Here is a 23,188-nt window from a genome sequence, read left to right on the forward strand (position 1 = left end):
AACAGTTCTGGGGGGAAATTGTGGAAGTTATGTCAGAGATTTTACAGGAAAGTGTTGATAAAAACCCAGAATTGCTATTATTATGTATGAAACTGGAAGAATTTGATAGAATGGACAGAGTAATGGTTTTTTATATGATTACTGCGGCTAGAATGTTATATGCACAGTTGTGGAAGACACAAGAAATACCATCGGTAGAAGACTGGATTCTAAAGCTATTAAATACAGCAGAAATGGATAAGCTTACAAGGAAGCTTAAAGAACAAGATACAGAGGAATACATTATGAGTTGGGAGAAACTTAAGAACTTTGTGGGAAAAAAGTGGGACATGAAAGGGAAGATGTGGTCTTTGGATAATTGTTGAGGGGAAGATAGGTCTTTATTTTACTTAGTTTAGAGGTTAAAATAAGGTATTATATTACATATTATAAGTTAGAAGTTAATAATAATAGAAAGCGGGCTTAAGTGTTGTAGATAGTGGTATGTTATAGTATATGCTATATTATATATAATATATAATATATAAATCAGACGTTTATATTATAAAGGGTAATTTGCTAAGCTAGGAGATAGCTATGGAATGTAGATGAAGATGGATATGTTATGCTATATATTATACAGTATAATGTAGAAACTAATATTATAGAAATTATTATTTTAGGAAATAGAGATGTAATGGATATGAAGGAATGGAAAACTGTTGGAAGTCAAAGAAAAAGGGTGGGAATGGGTGGGAATAATATAATGCGATGGAGATTGATATTAAATATTATTATTTGTATATGTTAACCCATTCAATAAAAATCTTATTAAAAATAAAGCATTCCACACCCTGGGAAACTCTTACAGGATGACTCAGCCCAACCCCACCCCTCCTGAGTAGATATAAATGACCTGCCAACATCTTTTCCACACTGTGACACTGAGAGATCTCTGTCTTTTGGTGCTACACCTCTGAAGATGCCAGCCACAGCTGCTGGCGAAACGTCAGGAACTACAATGCCAAGACCACGGCAATACAGCCCGGAAAACCCACAACAACCATTTCCAAAATGGGCTTTGCTGTAAAGTTTTGGGAAAGATATTCCCTATATCCTTGTCCACCCACCTGGCTACTCAGGCTTGTACACATGCACCCAGGCATATTCCCTTCTTGGTGACTCGAGACATCAGGAGGATTTAGGGGGTCAGAGTTTAGGGATACCTTGAGTGGTGGCAGATTCTACCTGGGGACCCCAAAACCTAGGGTTTAGAGAGAAACCAAAGCAAAACCGAATTATTCAAAAAGGCTTTTTACTCATATAGGAAGGATTTTTTTTTTTTGAAAAATTTTTTTATTGGGTTAGAATCCGTTATTTTTACATTTACATTCAATTTTCCCCAAATTTTTCATTTCTAACCCCCTCCCTTTCCCCCCCTTTTGTTGACTTCCAACAGTTTTCCAACCCTTTGTCCCTTTTCCCTTACTTCTATTGAATTTCTCTATCTAAAACAAATACATCTTCTCCATTATACTAAGCGGTACATCCTTAACTACTTTTCTTATTATATACCCAAACTGTAAGTCTTTGTGTCCATCTTAGATAAACAATTTATCCCTTTTTCCAATTTTAAATATTTCTATATTTCTATATCATAAACCTATATATCATAAACCATAAAAATCTTACACGTTTAAATCAAACAATTTGACTTATTCTCTATGTATTACTCATTCTATCTTTTTATGGTAATTCTATATAACTCTCGTCACATAGTCAATCAATTTGACTCGTCTATACATTCAGTTTGGTGCATTATACAAATCTTATCAAAGAAAGAAAATATTGTTGGTTACTCAATCCGTATATTTAATCCTTATCCTTAATTATTTTCTATCAATATTCTATTTATTAACCAATATATATCTATATATATATCAATCTGTTAATCTAACTGCTTATAAATTCACATTTATCTCTTCCCCCCCCGGTAAAGTCACCCCCCTCTACATTTTATTATACTTCAGTAGTTCTCAAACTGCCACAGTTTTCCTCCCACCTCCCATTTCTTCTCCAGATATTGTTTCAGCTTCTCCCAATCTGTGTTAAACTGCCCTGAGTCCAGATTTCTCAGTTTTCTTGTCATCTTGTCCATTTCTGCCATGTACAGCAATTTGTAGGTCCAATCTTCAATAGTTGGCACTTCTTGTACTTTCCATTTTTGCGCATACAAAAGTCTAGCTGCTGCTGTCATATAAAATATCAGCGTCCTATGATGGGCTGGAATTCCCTCCATTCCCAAGTTTAGTAGCAGGAGTTCTGGGTTCTTATTTATTTGAAATTGTAAAATTTCACTCATTTCTCTTATTATTTCCCCCCAGTACTGCCTAGCTACCTCACACGACCACCACATATGATAGAGGGAGCCCTCATGTTTCCTACATTTCCAGCATTTATTAGAAGTGTTCAAATTCCCTAGCGCAATCTTCTTTGGTGTCATGTACCAACGATAGATCATTTTGTAGATGTTCTCTTTGATATTTGTACATGTCGTTGTCTTCATTGTAGTCTTCCACAAGTATTCCCATGCCTCCACTGTTATTTCTTTGTTAAAATTTATAGCCCATTTCACCATTTGTGTTTTAACTGTCTCATCCTCAGTATACCATTTCAACAATACTTGGTATACCTTGGATATTCTTTTCTTGTCCTCTTTAAGAAGGGTCTGCTCTAGTTCCGAATTCTCTATTCGTATACCTCCCTTTACAGAGTCCGAGTTATACAAATCTCTGATCTGTCTATACTGGAACCAATCGTAGTTCGGTGATAGTTCCTCTTGCGTCTTTATTCTAAGTTTAGATGCTTCTGTTTTAGTTATTTCTTTATAAGTCAAACATTGTCTTTCGTTATCAACAGCTCTCGGGTCTATCACCTCATATGGAACCACCCACCAAGGAGTTCCTTCTTGTAGGTAAATTCTGTACTTCTTCCAGATTGTGTATAGACTTCTCCATACAAAATGGTGCAGGAACATCGAGTTGACCTTTACTTTGTCATGCCATAGGTATGCATGCCATCCAAATATTTTTTTATATCCCTCTAGGGCTAATAGTTTCTTGTTCTTTAATGTCATCCACTCTTTCAACCAAACTAGGCAGATTGCATCGTGGTAAAGTCTCAGGTTGGGCAGTTGCATTCCGCCTCTTTCCTTTGCATCTTGTAAAACTTTCATTTTCACTCGAGGCTTCTTGCCTGCCCATACAAAATCTGATATTTTCCTCTGCCATTTTTCAAATTGTTTAGAGTCTCTGATGATTGGTATTGTCTGTAGCAAAAACATCACTCTTGGTAACACATTCATTTTAACCGCTACAATCCTACCCAACCATGACAGATTGAGCCTATTCCATTTAATCAAGTCTCTCTCAATCTGAATCCACAATTTTTCATAATTATTCTTGAACAAATCTATATTCTTTGCAGTCAGTTCAATTCCCAAATATTTCACCTTACTTGTTACTTCACAATCCGTTGTTTCCATTAACAATTGTTGTTTCTGCTTAGTCATATTTTTGCATAGTATCTTTGACTTCTTTTTGTTAATGAAGAAACCTGCCAAGTCTCCAAACTCCTTGATCTTATTTATCACTTTTGGCATGTTCTCCAGTGGGTCCTCTACAATTAACATTATGTCATCCGCAAATGCTCTGACCTTGTATGAATAGTCCTTTATTTTTATTCCTCGAATTTCCTCGTCTTGTCGTATTTGTATCATCAGAATCTCCAATACTAAAATGAACAACAGTGGAGACAACGGGCAACCTTGTCTTGTTCCTTTGCTTATAGTCAATTTCTTGGTCAATTCATCATTCACCACAATTGCTGCAGTCTGGTCTCTGTAAATTTCCTTAATTGCTCTGATGAATCTTTCTCCTAATTGTAGCTTTTCCATAGTGGCAAACATAAAGTCCCAGTTTAAGTTGTCAAATGCCTTTTCAGCGTCAACAAAGAAGAAACCAACCTCTTTATCACAACGCTTATCATAATATTCAATAGCATCAATCACTGTCCTTAAATTGTCTCTTATTTGTCTGTCTGGCAGAAAGCCTGCTTGCTCCTCCTCTATAACTTCCGAAAGCCACCCCTTCAGTCTCTCCGCCAGTATCTTCGCAAAGATTTTATAGTCATTGTTGAGTAACGATATAGGTCTGTAATTTTTCACACTAGTCAAGTCTTGGCCCTCTTTTGGGATCAATGATATGTTCGCTTCAGACCAAGTGTCTGGAATCCTTTGATCCCTTAAAACTCCATTGATCACCTCCTTTAGGAATGGTGCCAGCTCGTTGGCCATAGTCTTATAAAATTTCGCTGTAAGTCCGTCTGGCCCTGGCGCCTTTCCTAGATTTGCAGATTGTATTGCCTTATTTATTTCCTCATCCGTTACTTCACTGTTCAGTTTATTTCTCCAAGCGTCCGAGATTTCTGGAAGTGTCATTTTCTCCAAATAAGACGCTATTGAATCTTTATTTACTTCTTTCTTATTATACAGTTTAGCGTAGAATTTATAAAAGGCTCTACTAATGGTATTCTGTTCCAAATACGTTTTGTCATCTTCACAAATTTTATTTATTGTTTTCTTTTCCCTTCTCTTCTTCAGTTGCCATGCCAGGTACTTCCCAGGTTTATTTGCACCCTCAAACACTTTCTGATTCAGCCTTTTGAGATTCCACTCCAATTCTTTATTACTCATTGCTGTTAGCTGTTCTTGCAGTATTTTAATTTCCTGGTATAATTTCTTTTTCCCTGGTCTCTTTTTTAACTGTATTTCCTTAGTTTTTATTTTCTCCTCAATCTCTTGTCTCTTCTCCTCTTTCTTCTTTCTTGCTCTACCATTTAAGTCCATTAGTATGCCCCTTATAACCGCCTTATAAGCATCCCAAACTTTATCAGTTGGTACTTCTTTATTCACGTTGTATTGTATGAAAAACTTTGTCTCTCTTCTCAATATTTCCATATTCTCTTTTTCCTGTAACAAATCCTCATTTATTCTCCATGCTTTCCTTTTCCTCCTTTTCCCCAGCTTCCACATAATTGGGTTGTGATCTGAGCCTACCATCGGCATTATTTCTACATCTTTAGTCCATAACGCCAAATCTTTTGAGGCCCAGATCATGTCAATTCTTGATAATGTGGAGTGCCTTGCAGAATAAAAAGTAAACTGCCTACTTTTAGGATATTCTCTCCTCCATACATCTTCAAGAGTCTCTTGTTGAATCAACTCAAAAAAGAGCTTTGGTAATAGTCCTCTTTTCTTTTGTGCCATTGTAGTCTTTTTATCCAGTTCCAAGTCTGTCACTCCATTGAAGTCTCCAGCAAGAATTATCTGGTCATATGAAAGATCATCTAAATGCTTCCTCAAGTCCTCAGAGAAGCTCTCTTTAGCACCGTTGGGTGCATAGATTCCGACTACCAACACTCTCTTTAAATTCCAAGTACATTCCACTGCTACAAATCTGGCTTCCACATCTTTCATTATGAATTTTGGTTGTAGCTCCTCTTTTATATACAACACCACTCCTCTTTTTTTCTTACTTGAGGCCGCTACAAAGTCTTTGCCCAATTTTCCCAGTTTTAAATATTTTACATCCTGTTTTCGAATATGAGTCTCTTGCAAACAAACAATATCACATTTTTGTTTTAGTAGCCAGTGAAAAATATTTTTTCTCTTGTTCGGTGAATTTAGTCCATTTACATTCCAAGATAATACTTTACACTTCATATTCATAATCTTGTTGGTAAGTCTTTTTCATTGTCCCTTATAAATCGCTCCATCTCCCGCTCAGATCTGATACGCTTTTTGGCGCCTCCAAATTCGAAGGACAAACCCTCTGGGAGCTCCCATCTGTACCTGATTTTCATGTCCTTCAACATCTGGATTAGCGCTTTATATTTTTTCCGATCTAGTAACACTGATCTGGGTAGTTCCTTCATTATAATGATTGTCTTGCCATCGATCTCCAATGGATCTTGAAACTGTTTAGTCACAATCTTCTCTTTCATGTTTCTTGTTGTAAATTGTACAATCACGTCTCTTGGTACTTTTCTCTGGGTTGCAATTCTCGAGTTCACACGATATGCCACATCTAGGATAGCCACAACATCCTCCTCCTCCTTCCCCAGGTATTCAGCTAACACCTCCGTCATTATCTCTTGCGCTGTCTTTCCTTCCATTTCCGGCAGGCCGCGAAATCTGAGCTGCTTCTCCATATGTCTACTTTCCGCAACCGCCATCCTTCCCCTCATCAGCCTCATCTCTGTTTGTTGCGTATCTGCTAAGTTCTCCATCGCTCCTTCTACTGTTTTAACTCTCTGCTGCGTCCCTTGTAATTCACTTTGTATTGTTTCCATACCTTTCTTCACTTCTGACAGCTCTGATTTTACTTCTGACAGCTCCGATTTTACTGTCTGTTTAACCTCTTTGATCAGCTCCAATTTTATGTCTTTAAATTCTTTAATCACCTCCAAAAGTTTTTTATCCAGGTTTTCTATTGCCGATTGCCACTCTTTCTTCGACATCGTGGGGCTTGCTTTGGCTCGCTCCCACGAATCCGCTCTCTTCCTTAGCTCCGTGGCGTTAAATTTAGTACCTTTTTTATTTCAAATGTCCCGGTCTTCTTGCATAAATTAATTTTAAAGGATCCAAAATGTCGGGCGTCTTTTCTCTATGGTCTCTCTATGATTTTATAATCCAATATGGCCTACTTCCTTTTCCGCTGAAGCCGCGACCCTTCCCCTCTCAAAGATGGCGATTCCCTTCTTCCTGCCCTCCAGCAAGGGCCGCTTCTCTCCAGCCGCTCTATTGTTGTTACGCACTTCCTGTCTCCCGTCTTCCCACAGCAGGTCTCGCGATGGTGTCTTTTTCTCACAGCTCCAAAGCCACAGATATTCAAAACAATAATCCGATTTCTTTAATAACTTCTTTAAACTTAGTCTCTTTTCTAATACAACTCCTGCCGAAGCTTCCCCTCCTTTTCGCTAGTCTGTTGCAGTTTAAAAGTCTACTTTTTTCCTCTCTGTTTTTATCAATCTGTCCCGTATCGGAAGATAGTGATCTTTACCTTCCCTTCACTTTCCTCGGGTTGTAATCGCTGTTTCGATTTCAAGTTCTCCTTTCCACTTTTTCCCCCAATCGAAGCTTGGGTATGTAGGTCTTATGCCAGCCGAATTGGCCCCAAAACTGCCGCAGAGATTGTAGCCGACCCGTCGCCAGGTGGGACCTCAAGGATCGGGAGGGGACCCGTTATGTAGAGCCCCCCCTCGTCCGAGATCTAACTCACCCTAGGGTCTTGAGCGTTCTTTGCCTGCTCTCCGCCTGAGAGCAGTCGGCCGCGGGCTATTTTCACCCCGCCGGCCGCTTAAAACGGCAGTCCGGTCAGCTCCGCAAATGGAGCTGCGTTAGACCTCCATGAATCCCAAACCGGAAGTCCACCCTCATATAGGAAGGATTGTAGGGAGGGGGGTCTCACATACTTCGCTAATGAGTTAGGGACCATAGACTTCACCACTATGTTGCTTTGCATATTATCTGTTGCTTTGAATATGTACTCCTGTTGTCTAATGTCAGTCCTAGAAATTATGAAGTTCTGTTTCAGCAGTTCTTCAATTCCATATTGGATCTTTGCTAATGCTATGTCTTTGTAAACTTGTATTTATTTATCCTATGGCATTGTTTATGGAAATGTCCTTGGCACTGTATGGAAATGTCCCTGCTACTGATTGTACTAATCTCACTCTATGTAATCCACCTTGAGTCTCAGTGAGAAAGGCAGACTATAAATGACATAAATAAATAAAAGCCCAGCATTCTGTTCAAACAATAGCCAACCAGCAGCTTCTACAAAGCCCATAAACAGAATGACTGCAACAGGGTCCTCCCACCCACACTCCCCAGCACCTAATATATAATAATAATAACATTTGATTTATATACTACCCTTCAGGATGACTTAACTCTCACTCAGAGCATTTTAGAAATTGTTATTATTATCCCCACAACAAAACACCCTATGAGGTGGGGCTGAGAGAGCTAGAAGCTGTGACCCCCAGGTCCCCCAGCTGGCTTCAAGTGGAGGAGTGAGGAGCAGTGTTCTGTAAGACTCTGATGGGAGTTGTCTGTGTTTAAGTGTAAAAACATGTAACGGACTTGAGGCACTGGAGCAGGGGGCTGACCACGCCCATGAGTTTTTCTGAATACAGATCTCTCTAGCCCAGAGCTGCTTCTTGTCCTATGGGGAAAGGCATACAGTGTCCAAATGTTTTCTCTTGTAGGCAGGGCTTTTTTTCTGGGAAAAGAGGTGGTGGAACTCAGTGGTGGAACTCAGGACCACACAATGACGTCACTTTGGGTCAGCTGGAACAAGGGTTTTTTTTTAAAGTTTAAATTGCCCTTGGTGAAAATGGTCACATGGCTGGTGGCCCCGCCCCCTGATAACCTGACAGAGGGGAGTTTAGATTGCAATCTAAACTCCCTTCTGTCTGGAGATCAGGGGGCGGGGCCACCAGCCATGTGACCATTTTCAAGAGGTGCCGGAACTCCGTTCCACCGCATTCCATCTGAAAAAAAGCCCTGCCTGTAGGAAAAAACCGGCTCAGGAGGTACTGATTGAGGTCTGCAAGTGGCATAAGGGAAAGGTACACCTCTCTTCCCATAGGACACCCATTCAATCCAGGCTTCTTTCGGTTTAAAAAAATGGTGCAGCCAAATTGTGCATTTCCCCATGCATGTGGGGAAGAAATAGGAAGCGCAAATGAAAAGCTTAAGAAACGTGTTTATTTTACACATGCACACGCACACTAATATTTGGTTTGTTTGAGCCTTGGATAGTTACTGAGTTAACTCTGAAGGACGTTTTTCTATGCCAGTTCGAGAAGTGTGTATACATAGGAAAGATACCTTTCAACATGGCTGGAGGATTCATAAACACCAGGTGGAGTCAGCACCATGGGAATCAAAAGTTCCAAGAGGGTTTAATTTACCCTTCAGAATCCCCAGCCCAGCAGAATTAAAAGCCAAGGCCACTCGAAATGCTAGAAGGGAACTGTTTGACCTCTGGGTGTCCAGTTCCTTTTGGATAACATTCTCTACGACATTCACACCGATAATACCAGTTTATTTGTCTGTTAATTTCCCTGTGTGAAACTTCCTATCATCTTATTACTCTGGGCCATGAGAATATATTTTAAAATGGACCAAGGAAAAGGATATGTAGCCTCATAGATAAATGACTGGGTCTGCTGCAGAAGATTTCTGGTTCAGTTCTCTTCCATCAAGTTATTAAGGACATTCCTCTTTCTGCAATGTGGGGATAATAATACTGGCCTACTTTACAGGGCTGTTGGAAGTTCTTGGAAAACTGCAAGTACCAAGAATTATGATTATGTGAAATGGGACCTGAAATGTCCCAAGCTTAAAGCCATTCAAATACTGCCTGAAAAATTAATGAGGTCAGATTCTTTGGCCCAGGACAGATGGGGATGCGTACCAGCTCTGGAGTAAGCTGAGAATCTCTCTACATGAGATGTCTGACATGTAAAAAACACATGTCGGGAGATGCAGTGTTAGCAGGGAAGGGTAGTTTAAAGACGGAGCTGGCGGCAGGCAAAGTCTTTGCTATACTCTTGCCATAAAAACCCTGCCAGGGGTCGCCATAAGCCAGCTATGACTTGAGGGCACTACACACACACACACACACACATTGGCAATTCGAACATTTGGGAGAGGAAGATTAATGGCCCCTGAATGGGTAATTTGCCTTCAAGGTGAGGGTCTAAAACAAATGTCTTTCTGTATTTTTGAATGTGAGAGTTTAACTGGTGTTAGCTTTACTGTGGGGGGAAAGGACTGCTGTCTAGTCTGTTGCAACTTGCAACAAAACCAAAAAGGAGTCAGGGGCAGCTGAAGAAAGGCTTTGGCCTACAAACACTTCTGCTGGAAGAAAATCTTCTTGGTATTTCAAGTGATGCACGGTCTCTGTCCTTCTGGCACCTTAACCTCAAACAGACTAATTGAAGGTGAATCTTCCATAAATGTGTGGGATCCAAGGACGGCACACATGGCCAAATGCCATGTGCCTGTTTCAGAAAGAAGATAAAGGAAAGGCTCCTCCAGTACCAATAGAGGTACAAGGAGTGGATTAACCACAGCTGGAGGTGAGGGGATGACCACTACCCCAAAACAACAATCAAAATATGACTAACCACAACTGAATTACCAAATTTTTAGTTTCAATATAGCTCAAGCCATCTGTGTCACTTTGTCACTTTATACACATGGTTTGAGCTATACTGACAACTACAAAATGTTCTCGACACTGTATGAAAATGTCTGCCCTTGTCCTTGCCACTGATTGTAATAATCTTACACTATCTGCCTTGAGTCTCAGTGAGAAAGGCAGAATATAAATGACACAGACAGACAGACAGATATGTGGGGAATGGATTTAATGAAAGAGATTTTATGTAACCTTATGTGCCTTCTATCACTGTTATGCACTTTTACTATTCTCAGGAGCTAATGTAGTATTTGTAATGCAACTTGCATGAAACGTGAAACAAAAGACCAAAGCAGAATGTATGTTACACATGTAAATCGCTGTGAAATGTAAGATCAAAGTACTGTGAAGCTTGCTATCAGGTAGATTGTGCTTAATAAGTTTAATGAGCACCTCTGATTTCTGACACCTGTTTCTTGCTTGATAGAGAAACTCCTTTGTGAAACTGTCCATGCAGAATGTTGCAATGAACGCTCATTAAGATTAGCAACATCTCTCAAGGCTGAGAGAGAAAACCACAAAGAGGAGAAGGGGATTGAATGTAACTATAAGCACATTCCAGGGGAGGAGAGCATTTCTCTCCCACGGAACCCAGAGAAATATTCTCCGCTTGAAGCCCCCAAGGTTGCCAGAAGCGACATCGGGGTACCTTCACTAAATGCTACATAGACCAAAGGAATGGGCATGAATGAGAAGCCTATGAAAGAGATGGGTGAGTACGGAAGGAAGATGTTCCTTCCAGAGATGAAACCAAGGACAGATAAGATAAGAAATTGCAATCGGGTAATGCTGTAACTATGCTGTTGACCTAAGTTGTTTCTTCCAATCAGAATACCCTTAGACACTTGTATCATGAGAGGTGGTCGCCCACTTGAGCCAATGGGAGCCACTGTACTCTTTGAGCCAACAAAATAACAAATATTATAATTAACCAAAAGGCATTAATTGCTTTGTACTGCTATTGTAACTTTGATGAGCGTTGGGCGCAGGGGGACCTTTTACTCTTTGTGTAACCATCGTTCCTCCATCATTTAATAAATGGTTATAGATTGCTTCATCCGCAGGACTCCGCGTTTGTCTCTTATTATGATTGGCTAAAGGGACATTCGAAGTACCAGTTGCATACAACAGACAGACAGACAGATCTAATTGTGGTTAGTCATATTTTGATTGTTGTTCTGGGGTACTGGTCATCCCCTCACCTCCAGTTGTGGTTAATCCACTCCACGTGCCTGTTTCAGAGAAAGGGAACTTGGCCCAGTCATGGTGTTGGCCCTGGAACTTGTCGCACTAACTAGATTTCACCAGCTGTCCTTTACCTAACGTCTGCAGGCTTCTGGCTCCTCGCATCATTTTGGGAACTTGTCCCCACTCGCAGACATGAGACGCACAGCCCCATATCGCCAGGTAATACTGAAGCAAATAACATTTCAGAATGCCCATTGACCGCTGCCAGCACGGGGATCCTACTGACAGGGTTACCTGCTTCAATTCCGTGCTGCCAAGCCCCAGACTCTTAATGAGCAGGGAATGCAAGGGAAACTACTAAAGCTGCACTTGGTTAAGTATGTGTTGTGGATGCATGGAAGGGCACAAGGAGTCAACTGTGTTTGCTCAAGTTCCCGGCTCTGCTTCCTCCCTTCGGCCTCTGGCAGCTTTCACCACCTGACCTGGATTCATCAAGATCCTTGCCAGGCATGGAGGCGCTTCCTCGCATTCAATCAATGTTGCTAACTAGATTTCACCAGCTGTCCTTTAGCTAATGTCTGCAGGCGTCTGGCTCCTCCCATCCTCTCTGCGGCCTCAGCCCCAGGCATCTCCACTAGTAGGTCAAGGACTCTGCGGGGCACCGAACTCTGTCCAAGCATGAAAAACATTTTCTCCGCCATGACTCTGCTTAGGCCATACAGTGACCTCCCTTTCACAGTTGTACTTCGCTCCCCCTTGGAAACGTTTTGCATTCTCAAGTCAACCTTGCAAGGTCAATCTCTAACAAAAAGCTTTGGAATGTTGGTTGGTTTTTTAAAAATATTTGTATGCTGCTTTTCTCCTGTTCTACAGGGCTGGACAAGCTTCAAAATCAAATCCATAATGCACATAAATCAAGACATCAGCAACAATGGACTCCAACAGACACTGGTCCCTGGCTTCACCCAGACCTCAAAGCCTTCCTTGAAGAATCACAGAAAAAACTTGATGTCTATTGGCCAAGCTGCCCCCCAAAAGCAGCTACCAACCTAAAGTCCAATGGGGCAATGGGGGGGGGGTCCTCAGCCCAAGCTGCAGCTGGAGGATGGGGCAATTCAAAGTATGAGAGAGGCAGATGACAGAATCACTACTGCAAGAAGCCGCTCCTGGCCATAGACTGCATATTGTCCCCGAGTGCTTCCGCTGCCACTGCAGACAAAAAGCACAAGGGATGGTGGCAAGTCCTCGTGGGATATACTTTCTGCCTCCTCCCTCTGTCCTGTGGCTCATGGCAAGTGGTACAGCTACAGTTCTTCAGGTGAAATGTGAGACGCTGGACCTTAGCAAGCCCCAGTGCTAAGACTGCTCCCTTTCCAGATCCAGCAAAAACCCAGAAAGCTGTGGCTTGCTTACTAAACAAATCTTAAAGATACAGTGAAAACAATTCAAGTTCCAATAAACAATCCTTTGTTACAATGCAACAGACAAAAGAAGGCAAACCGCAGCAGGTCTGCGGTTACACGAAATGTGTTTACTGAATTATGAATCTTGAACCTACCATGGACTTTTGAATGTATTATTTATTCTCAATTTGGATTGTACGAGATACCATATTGACTGAATGTAATTGAACTTCATATTCATAGGAAGGCACGGTCACTTTAATGCTGGAACAGGCACCTTATTAAAAAAAGTTTGTAGCACTTTGCACTTTGTATATATATGGACATGTATTACTGTTCTCACCAGCTGATACAGACCTGTTTGCCATATTTTGTGTGTTACATTGTAACAAAGGATTTTTAGTTGTAGATTTTCTGGGCTGTATGGCCGTGGTCTTGGCAATGTAGGTCCTGACATTTCGCCAGCAGCTGTGACTGGCATCGTCAGAGGTGTAGAACCGAAAGACAGAGATCTCTCAGTGTCACAGTGTGGAGAAGATGTTGGCAGGTAATTTATATCTACTCAGGAAGGTGGGTTTGGGCTGAGTCATCCTGTAAGAGTTTCCAGGAGTGTGGAATGCTAATGGGGGGAAGCTTCACTGTATCCTGAGGAGGTTCTTTTGCATATGGATTGGAGGTTGATATGCTAATCTTATCTGCAGGGCTATTGTAAGATTTAGAGTATCTTGTTAGTCTGGTGCTTTTAAGGCCTGGAAACCATGCCCTCTTCATTCTGAGGCTCTCTTCTTTCCTGTTGAAATTGTGCTTATGCTTGTGAATTTCAATGGCTTCCCCATGCAATCTGACAAAGTAGTTGGATGTCCAGTATTTTAGTGCCCTGGAATAAGATACTGTGTCCTGTTTGAGTTAGGCTATGTTCAGCCACTGCTGATTTTTCAGGTTGGCCAAGTCTGCCAGCCAGATCAGCCTAAGAGCCCATCTAGTCCGACAGCCTCTTCTAACCATGCAGAGCAGGGAGGCACCAGTCCTTCTCTGTGTCCTGGCTAGTAAGCACATCTCCACTGAGAAACCTCTTCTCCTCCAGGAGTGCATCTGTCTCTCATTTAAAGCCATCTAAGGTCTAGACAATGTTGCATAGTGGCTAGAGTGTCAGACTAGAATCTGGGAGGCCCAGGTGTGAACCCCCACTCTGCCAAAGATGCTCCCTCTAGGACCTTCTGGGCTAGTCACTGTCTTTCAGACTAACCTACCTCCTGGGGTAGTCACAGATGGCTAGCTGTGTTAGTCTGCAGTAGAAGAGCAAGATTTGGGTCCAGTGGCACCTTAAAGACCGACTGGATTTCCAGGACAGGAGCTTTTGAGAATCAGAGCTCCCTTTGTCAGATGTAAAAAAGTGGGAAAAGGAAGGAGAACTTATAATGCAAGCATAACTCTACCCCTCTGCCTGGATTATAAGGACTCCTTCCTTTCCCCACTCCTATCTGACAAAGGGAGCTCTGATTCTCAAAAGCACCTATCCCGGAAATTTAGTTAGTCTTTAAGGTGCCACTGGACCCGGATCTTGCTCTTCTCCATTTTATCCTTGGAATAACAGGGCTATTCCAAGGATAAAATGGAGGAGGGAGAAATGATGCTGTAAGATGAGTCCACATGAGGGAGAAAAGCAAGTTATAAATATCTAAATAAATGAATAGTGTAGCTGATACAACCATCGTGGGGATGGTTCTGTTTTCATACGACATATTTGATCCTTTAAAAAATTACCACATGCGTTCAGTATGTTGAGCTGGTCGCTTGCCACCTTAGGAATCCATGTCAACAATTCCCCAATGGTTTTGCATGATCCTTTTGGCCTGTGGCATTCTGCTCCCAGGGAATGAGTCTTTCAGTATAAGCTGTCCATAGTACCCATACTATTTGATAGAATGGAGACAGTCTAGCTATCTGGGTGTCTATTGTTCTCCTTTCGAGACAGTCTAGCTATCTGGGTGTCTATGGTTCTCCTTTTGAGACAGTCTAGCTATCTAGGTGTCTATGGTTCTCCTTTTGAGACAGTCTAGCTATCTGGGTGTCTGTGGTTCTCCTTTCGAGACAGTCTAGCTATCTGGGTGTCTATGGTTCTCCTTTTGAGACAGTCTAGCTATCTGGGTGTCTATGGTTCTCCTTTCGAGACAGTCTAGCTATCTGGGTGTCTATGGTTCTCCTTTCAAAGCACTGTCCTCTACAGCTTCCTTTAGAAAACTTGCAATGCGGATTAATATTTTTCGCATTCCACACTTGTGGCCAAATACTCATACAAGATATTATGTCACTACCTGGAATGATGCTAGCTGTATTGTGTATCGAGCCAGTGACCATCATCTCATCTTGTAGAAAAGGGATATTAGGGAATCAGCAGCCGGCACAGGACAAAAATCAGCCTAGCTGTCTACGATCCAAACCTCACGTGCACTTGGATGATTTCCCCCTACTGAATCAGGTTTAGCATCTACCTTCGCCAAAGAGCCAGTGTTGTGGCCAACCTGTGCCTGGGCTAAGTCACTTCAGACTGCAGGCGGTGGCTGGCTGAATGTGCCTCCCTAGAGAGGAAAGTCTCTCCACATGTCAAAGAGAAGCGTTCTAGCCTACCTTTACATGCTTATTAATCACAACACTTACAAAACCAGTGGGAGAACATTTTAATCTTCCAAGACATACTGACCTAAAGGCATTGCTGACCTAAAAGTGGCTGTCCTTAAACAGAGAAACTTCAAGGGGAGAGTGTAAGGTGAGGTTGCTGAACTCCATTCACCAATTCAGAACAATGATCTCCCCGCCCCCCAGGGCTGAATGGAGACTTAGGATTCTTTTCTCACAGGGTGTGTGTTATGTGCCATCAAGTCATCTCCGACCACAGACTCTTGTATGCGCAGAAGTGGAAAGTACAAGAAATACCAACTATAGAAGATTGGATGTATAAATTGTACATGGCTGAGATGGATAAAATGACCAGAAAACTTAAAAGATCTTGATCCAGGACAGTATAATGCAGACTGGGAGAAATTGAAACAATATTTAGAAAAAAAATGGGACGTGAAAGGAGAACTGTGGCAGTTCGAGAATTATTGAAATGTAACAGAAGAAGAGAGAAGTGACTTTACCGAGGGGGGAATTTAATTATAAAAATCTAAGCTAAATTAATGGAGTTATGATAAAATCAAAAATTATAGAGTACTAAATAATGGATGTTTCACTATGGATATATAAGATTAAGATAGTTAGATATTATTTACAATATATAGTTTAAGTAAAGTGTATGTAAGAGATATTTGAATATAACAATTACCTTATAGATTTAAAAGAAGCCTAGAACAAAAATAGTAAAAGATGGATGAGTAATAGTGTATTAGAGTCTAAGCTAATATTAGAGTTAGGATGATGGTGGAAAGCAAAGAACATAGGTGATTGGAAAGTAAAATGAATACAATGTTATATCTTTTAATATCTTGATTGCTAATATATATTATTATGCCAGTATTATTTTATGTAGGATATGTGGTTTAATTGAGGCATCCAAAGGGAAATTTATATTATAGAGTATTTTTAGTAGAGATTAAATAAGCTTAGAGAAAAGAGTATTAAATGTGTGTATAATAGGATATATGAGATATTACGTAATTAAATAATAAGATAGACTTAGGGTTGGAAAACTGTTGGAAGTCAACAAAAAGGGGGGAGGAAAGGGAGGGGGTTAGAAAAAGATCTATAAGGGGGTAATGCATGTTTTGAATAATATTATAATCTAATCCAATAAAAAAAATTTGGAAAAAAAAAAGTCATCTCCGACCACTGGCGACCCAATGATGAAAGACCTCCAAAACGTCCTGTCATTAACAGACTTGCACAACTTTAAAATTGTGTAATTCCACAGTGGTCATTACTTTTGTCTTCTTGATGTTCAGCTGTCATCCTGCTTTGGTGCTTTCTCCTTTAACCTTCCTCAGTAGTCGTTTCAAGTCTTCACTATTTTCTGCCGGTAATGTGGTGTCATCTCCATATCTCAAACTGTTAATGTTCCTTCCACCAGTTTTCACTCTACCTTCTTCTAGATCTAATCCAGCTTTCCTTATGATATCCTCTGCATAGAGGTTGAACAGGTAGGGAGATTGTGGCCGTTTTCACACTGCTTACCGATCGTGCAAAACTCCTGGAACGATGCACCTTCCTGGCGCGATTTCCCGTCATAACTCCAGTTATCACGGGAAATTGTGCCAGGAAGGCGCGTTCTTCCAGGAGTTTTGCACAATCGGGTAAGCAGTGTGAAAACGGCCAATATGCATCCTTGTCTGACACGCTTGCCAATTAGGAACTGTTCTGTTTCTTCATATTCTGTCCTGACAGTAGCCTCTCCATAGTTTTTCATGATCCACACAGTCCTTGGCTAAGAGTCTCTCTACAGGAAATGCCTTGGCGCGTATTGTCAATTTCATCTTTGCTTCCCCAAGGCTCTGTCAATTTCACCTCTCCAGTCTAAAACTGTGTCGGGTGGCAACCAGAGGGCAGCGAAGAAAGGAAATGGACTGGAGCTACCTTCCAGAGCCAGGATTGGACCTGGTGAGGTTATAACGGGCTGAAGTTTCCCTTCTGGCATTTCACAGCCCCTTCACACAGCTCCAGTGTATAGCAAAGCCTTTGCCCTGCTGCCAACTCTGTCTTTTAAAACTACCCTTCCCGGCTAACATTGCATCTCCTGAGATATGTTCTTCATGTGTCAGATGTGTTGTGTAGAGAGACTTTAAGTGGGAGTGTCACTGGTCAGAACTGAAGCTGGACCCAGTGGTCTGGCCACTATCCTGCACAGCCAGGCTCCTCCTACCACTCTGTTGGCGGCCTGAGTGGGTTGCGACTTGCGAGTTCTGGGCTAAAGAGTGCAAGGCACATTGCAGCCCAGCCCTTGGCAGCCAGGTGCATGCCGGGGATGTCATCAGAAAGGACCACCAGCAGTGGGGAAGTCAGACTGATGCAGGCATGCACCTCTAGCCCTCTGGCAGCGAGAGAGGCAACAGCACCACTTGGTGAGCCAGGCAGGAGGAGGCGGCAATGCCAGGAACAAGCAAGCAGGCAGGCATGACAGTGACTGAAGAAGGAGCAGCGCAAGCAGGAGGTGGCAGTGGGGAGTGTGAACGAGGTGCCACCACCAAATAAGCCAGCAGCAGGAGGTAATGGGGGCAGAGAAGGAGGCAGGGGTGGAAAAGAAGGGAGTGGGCTGGTGGGAGGCAGGAGAAGCAAAAGAAGGCGGGGGGAGGGGGAGGGTTAAGCCTGCCAGGAGGTAATGGGGGCAGAGAAGGAGGCAGGGGTGGAAAAGAAGGGAGGGGGCTGGTGGGAGGCAGGAGAAGCAAAAGAAGGCAGGGGGAGGGGGAGGGTTAAGCCTGCCAGGAGATGCTGCAGAAGTAGAATAAAAGGATGGGATCCCCCCTCCATACACACATGTCTTGTGGGTCTCTGCTAGTCTCTTTCTATTCCTGTTTTTGTTGTACGGAATTCAATACTCTACTTTTGGATTTTACTGCTCTTTTTATGATGCTAATAATCCTGCGTGCTTGTTACTTCATTTTGTATTAGTTTTACTCAATGACTGTGCTTCTAAATTTTACCAATATGTGTTTTAATTGTGGTGAGCAGCATGAGCTGCCTCAGGCATCATACAAAAATGCTGGATAAAAATTAAGTGGGTTGATTTCGAAGCCGAAGCAACAGAGTTCAACGAGGCTTACTCCCAAGTAGGCAGGCATGGGATTCAACACAACACTCTTGAAAAGCAGTAGTTTGCTGGCCTGAATGCAAGACCCTACCTGTCACAGCTCAGTTTCCGGAACACCTTATTTCTCAAACTTTCTGTAAGTGAGACTTCGTTCTAAGCCTCCTATCATTTTCAGGATTCAGTTGCAAAGTAACTCCAAGCAAACTTCCTCCTTGCCAACTTAAAATGTCAGAATCTCAGCTCACTTAGAGTCAAGCTACAAGTGACGCCTGACACAGGTTGGACACTTGTCAGCTTCCCTCAAGCTTTGATGGGAAATGTAGGCGTCCTAGTTTTACAGCTTGGCTCTCCATTGCAGCTGTAAAACCAGGACACCTACATTTCCCATCAAAACTTGAGGGAAGCTGACAAGTGTCCAACCTGGGTAAGGCATCACTTGTAGCTTGGCTCTTAGCACTCCACAGGTTTACATTTTATTTTCCATGTTTTGTATTTCCAGACAGATAGCATCATTGAGCAACACAGGTATTGCATAGCCATTTCCTACATTATGCCTAACTTTTCCACCAGCCTCTGCCTCAAGCGCACCCTTTTTCATCTCCTCTCTCCTGGCTTCATGACTCAACTGCCAGAGAACCATGACCTGCTTTCAGGTCTTGAGCCACAGTTTGAGGTTCACTGACATCACAGCAAGCAAACCAAACCAAAACACCCAGTTCCTTCACCAAATTATACTTTGGCAATAGATCAAACTGTCTCCCCTGGGCCTGTGCTAGATCTTTGTCCTGTAAAGTTAACATCCAGGTAACCCAGTCAAATTAGACAACCCCTGAAGTCCTTTCCAGGGCCGTTTTTACATGGCTCCCTGCTGCTCGTAACAATCCGGAATATCGCGGAAAAAACGCGGAAGATCATGTTTTCTCGCGCAAGATTTGTGCGATGCCACATGATGTCGCGCAAATCTAGCGTGATAAAACGCGATCTTCTGCGTTTTTTTCGCGATATTCCAGGTTGTTACGAGCAGCGGGGAGCCTTGTGGAAACGGCCCAGGTCTGTCAGTGGGTGGGATAGACTGTCGGGGTAGAGTTAAGTTTAATATTCTTTTTCTTATAAGGGTTTCATAGAATTTCATACTTTCATATACACATATATTCTTAGAATGAATTAATAGTGCAAAGCGCCTTGTTGCAACCCCCCTTCTCTTTTTTTTCACATATTGTTCAACTTTTGCTGAAAGCTGTTTTTCAGAGAGAAACAGAACATAACCAACGCCGAAAATGTTTCTCTTTTCTCAGTTGCTTAGGAAACTTAAGATAAGGCCACGTTCTTTGAGCTACTGTCGCATGAGAAGAGAGGAAAAGATACAAGAAGAAGAGCACATTCACTGAATCCGTAACTCTTGATTCTAAGGTTTGGAAGTCAGCAAGAAGTGAGAAATTCAGAGTCAGCACTAGGATCGTGACCAAATAAGGGGAATGAAAAGGTTACATTGATCATGAAACTAGTTAGAGAACTGAGTAGTAGCCAATCAAAATAACTATAGAGATCAAATGTATGTAAAGGACCAACTGCAAATTGTTCAGCAGGTTGTTCCTTTTGTACTAGAAAAATGTCTTTAAAACTGCTTGTAATCTTTATGTTCTTTGGTACACGTAGCTCTTTATTGAAGCTGTACCCAATATTGCAATATTCAATATAATCATTGAAAAGAAGCACTTGTCTGTCTCCTCCTTTTGCTCTGAAAAATCTGGGTAAGGGCAAAGGGGCACCATTTGTGTGACACCAGCCAACAAGCAAGGGAGGCCATCTCTGTGCTAGCGATATGCACATTTGGGTCCCTTCTACTTCAGTCTCTCACTACAGCATTGACTTACCGTCTCAGGGGATCTAGAGGTGACCGAATAGCTGGTTCCACACTCCGTGCTTGGCGGCCTGATTTTTTCTTACCGTCTTGCATTTTCCCGTCCTATAGGCTGCTGGGCATCTTGGCAGAAATACTTCTTCCGAGGACTTCTTGAGGTTAACAACACACCACAGAAACAGCGGAAGATGTTTGCTCCTCCGTCAGCGGGAGTGAGAAACCTCACCTGGAAGAGGACTTGAAGGTCTGCTTTCCAAGGAAGGCAAAGGGAACAGTGATTTTTCCCTCCTCTTCTAGTGAAAGGTCCCTGCCTGCCAGGACTTTGACAGAGGTTTAGCATCTCCTTTCTAAAAAGGAAGAGAACAGCCCCACATTCGTCCTGAGCAAAAGTGAGACAGGTCAGGCGAGGGAAAGGACAACCGGCCCTCTTCATCCAAGGAGCTGCCCGCGGTTCTGTGCCTAATGCTGAAGGAGTCTCATTAACTCTCCCTGGAATGTACCACCCTAAAGCACCAAGGCCTGTCACTCATGTCTGGTTGGCGGGGAGAAGGAGGGGCTGGGGGAGAGAGAGGAGGGGCAGCAGCTCGGGCTCACAGAGTGTCAGGTTTGTTTTCTTAGCTGTGTGGCTGAGGGATCTGAGAGAGACCTGGTCACGGCCTCACCCTGCTTGCTTGGCCTGGAGAGGAACCGTGCCTGCCTGTTTGTGTGTGTGTCTTCATTACTGCTGTTTCCAGAAAGGGATTTTCTTTTCTCTTCTCACTTGGTCACCCAAGTGCTTTGCAGAAAAGTGCAAAGAATTTTCTAGCCAATCACAAGATTTGCCTCTTGTAGCTCTCTTTCACTGTGCAATATCGTCCGACAAGTTGGAGCATCCGGATCAAGAGAGCGATATTTGTGGAAGACAGCCAGCCAGCTGTTTAACAATGCCTAGGTTTATATTGTGCGTGTAGAAGTCACAGAGCTTCACAAAAAGCCTGACAGGCAGATCAGTTCTCTGGTCCTCATATTGCAGGGGGCAGGGGGTGGGTTTAGGCTGTCGAGCCTGGCCTTAGCCAAAAACTGGCTGGTGAGTCCAGGGAAGAGGCGAGGCATGAACCACAGACTTCCTGAGGTAGAGCTAAGGATGTATGGAACGAAAATCCCAAGCCATAAAAATCATGGGAAAAAACCTGTTTCTGAGAATTATTTGTGACTCTCCAGAACGGAGCTGCTGGCCTGGGCTGCTTGGGAGTCACAGAAACTCCGCCTCCGAACATTCTGCAATATTTTTCTATTTCGAGCGCTTTCAAGTCTTGACTAGAGCGGCTTCATCACAGCAGCATGTAGGTGCTTCTCAGTCATCGCAAGCCTTCAGATTCTTTCCCCCAGGCAACCGACAAGCAGACCCACCCTTTGACCATCCTGGCCCGCGGACCTTGTGCGCCTTTACATACAAAACCGCGTTTCGTACAGAAAAAGGAAAGAGGTGCTGGTGGCAATTGTGTGCCACGAGGCGGTGGCAGGGGGTGAGGAGGGAGGAGTGTCTCCTCCTTGCAAAACAGCCAAAGATCATGTTATGCAAATGAGGGCGAAATTTGGAAATAAATGTCTGGTTTTTAAAATGAAGAGAGCCACAGAGCTGGCCGAGGCATTGGACTAAGTGGGCCATCTAGTGGCCTTCGGCTGGTGTGCTCGCTTGGGATTTTCTCCACTTGTCAACTATGACCGTAGAAATCCTGCAAAAGTAAGGTGGAGGCGATGCTCTGTATATTTGTCCAAAGGACTGTGGTCTTTTGGGGGCTCTCTCTGATTGACAATGTTCTCTCTGAGCTGAATGCTGGAGAATGACTCCATTCTGCTCAGATTGGTTTTCCATGTGGATGACCGAACGGGTTGCAGTGAATGCACTGAGATTGTCTCCAAGTTTAGTTTGACTCCTTCTCTTTTTCTTTCAACTTTTCGTTAACTTTTTTTTTAATTAGAAAAGGAGACTGGGCTGCTCAGTCTTTCAACTTTGTTGATCAAGAATAGGAAAAAAAGGTGGAGAACAATTCATCAACCTCCCCCAAAGCTCTCAGGCTCTTGAGCTAACATTTCTCTCTCTGCTACAAACGATAGGAGGGGACAATTTTCCCTAACTCTAGCTGATGCAAGCGCAAAACATTTGGGTTCTGGTTGGTGCACACATGATTGATGATAGTTAGACGCAGGGCTTTTTTTCACCTGGACACGGTGGAACAGAGTTCTGGCACCTCTTGAAAATGGTCACATGGCCGGTGGCCCCGCCCCCTGATCTCCAGACAGAGGGGAGTTTAGATCGCCCTCCGTGCTGTGGCAAGAAAGGCAATCTAAACTCCCCTCTGTCTGGAGATCAGGGGGTGGGGCCACCGGCCATGTGACCATTTTCACTGAGGGTGATTTAAACTTTAAAAAACTTCCCCCTTGTTCCAGCTGACCCAAAATGACATCATTGCAGGGTCCCAGAAGTGTGCACACACTTTGTGTGTGCGCATGTGGTACCAGGGGCACCACCTCCTGCCAGGAGTTGCCCCCTGTGCTGGCAACTCACTGAGTTCCACCACCTCTTTTCCCAGAAAAAAAGCCCTGGTTGGATGCTAAGAATCATGGTATGCAAATTAGGTGGAATTTTGGCCAAAATAAATAATTAGAAAAATTTTAGAGGACCCACAGGGGAACACAGGCA

At 42.8% G+C, this 23,188-nt stretch overlaps 1 protein-coding gene across 2 annotated transcripts in view; it reads right to left on the bottom strand.

Moving 5' to 3' along the window:
* The window catches only part of LOC129336695 (zinc finger protein 638-like), an 89,633-nt gene extending 68,918 nt beyond the window's left edge, over nucleotides 1–20,715 (bottom strand). Inside the window, exon 1 of one of the 2 annotated variants that reach the window (XM_054989983.1) lies at nucleotides 20,519–20,715. In XM_054989983.1, coding sequence (XP_054845958.1) covers nucleotides 20,519–20,601 — 83 coding nt within the window. In that variant the 5' untranslated portion in view covers nucleotides 20,602–20,715. The remainder of the gene's footprint in view (nucleotides 1–20,518) is intronic. The other variant, XM_054989984.1, reaches the window with a different exon arrangement.
* Between the last annotated feature and the right edge of the window lie 2,473 nt (nucleotides 20,716–23,188).

Source organism: Eublepharis macularius, chromosome 10 (assembly GCF_028583425.1).
Source record: "Eublepharis macularius isolate TG4126 chromosome 10, MPM_Emac_v1.0, whole genome shotgun sequence".
Classification (NCBI taxonomy): domain Eukaryota; kingdom Metazoa; phylum Chordata; class Lepidosauria; order Squamata; family Eublepharidae; genus Eublepharis; species Eublepharis macularius.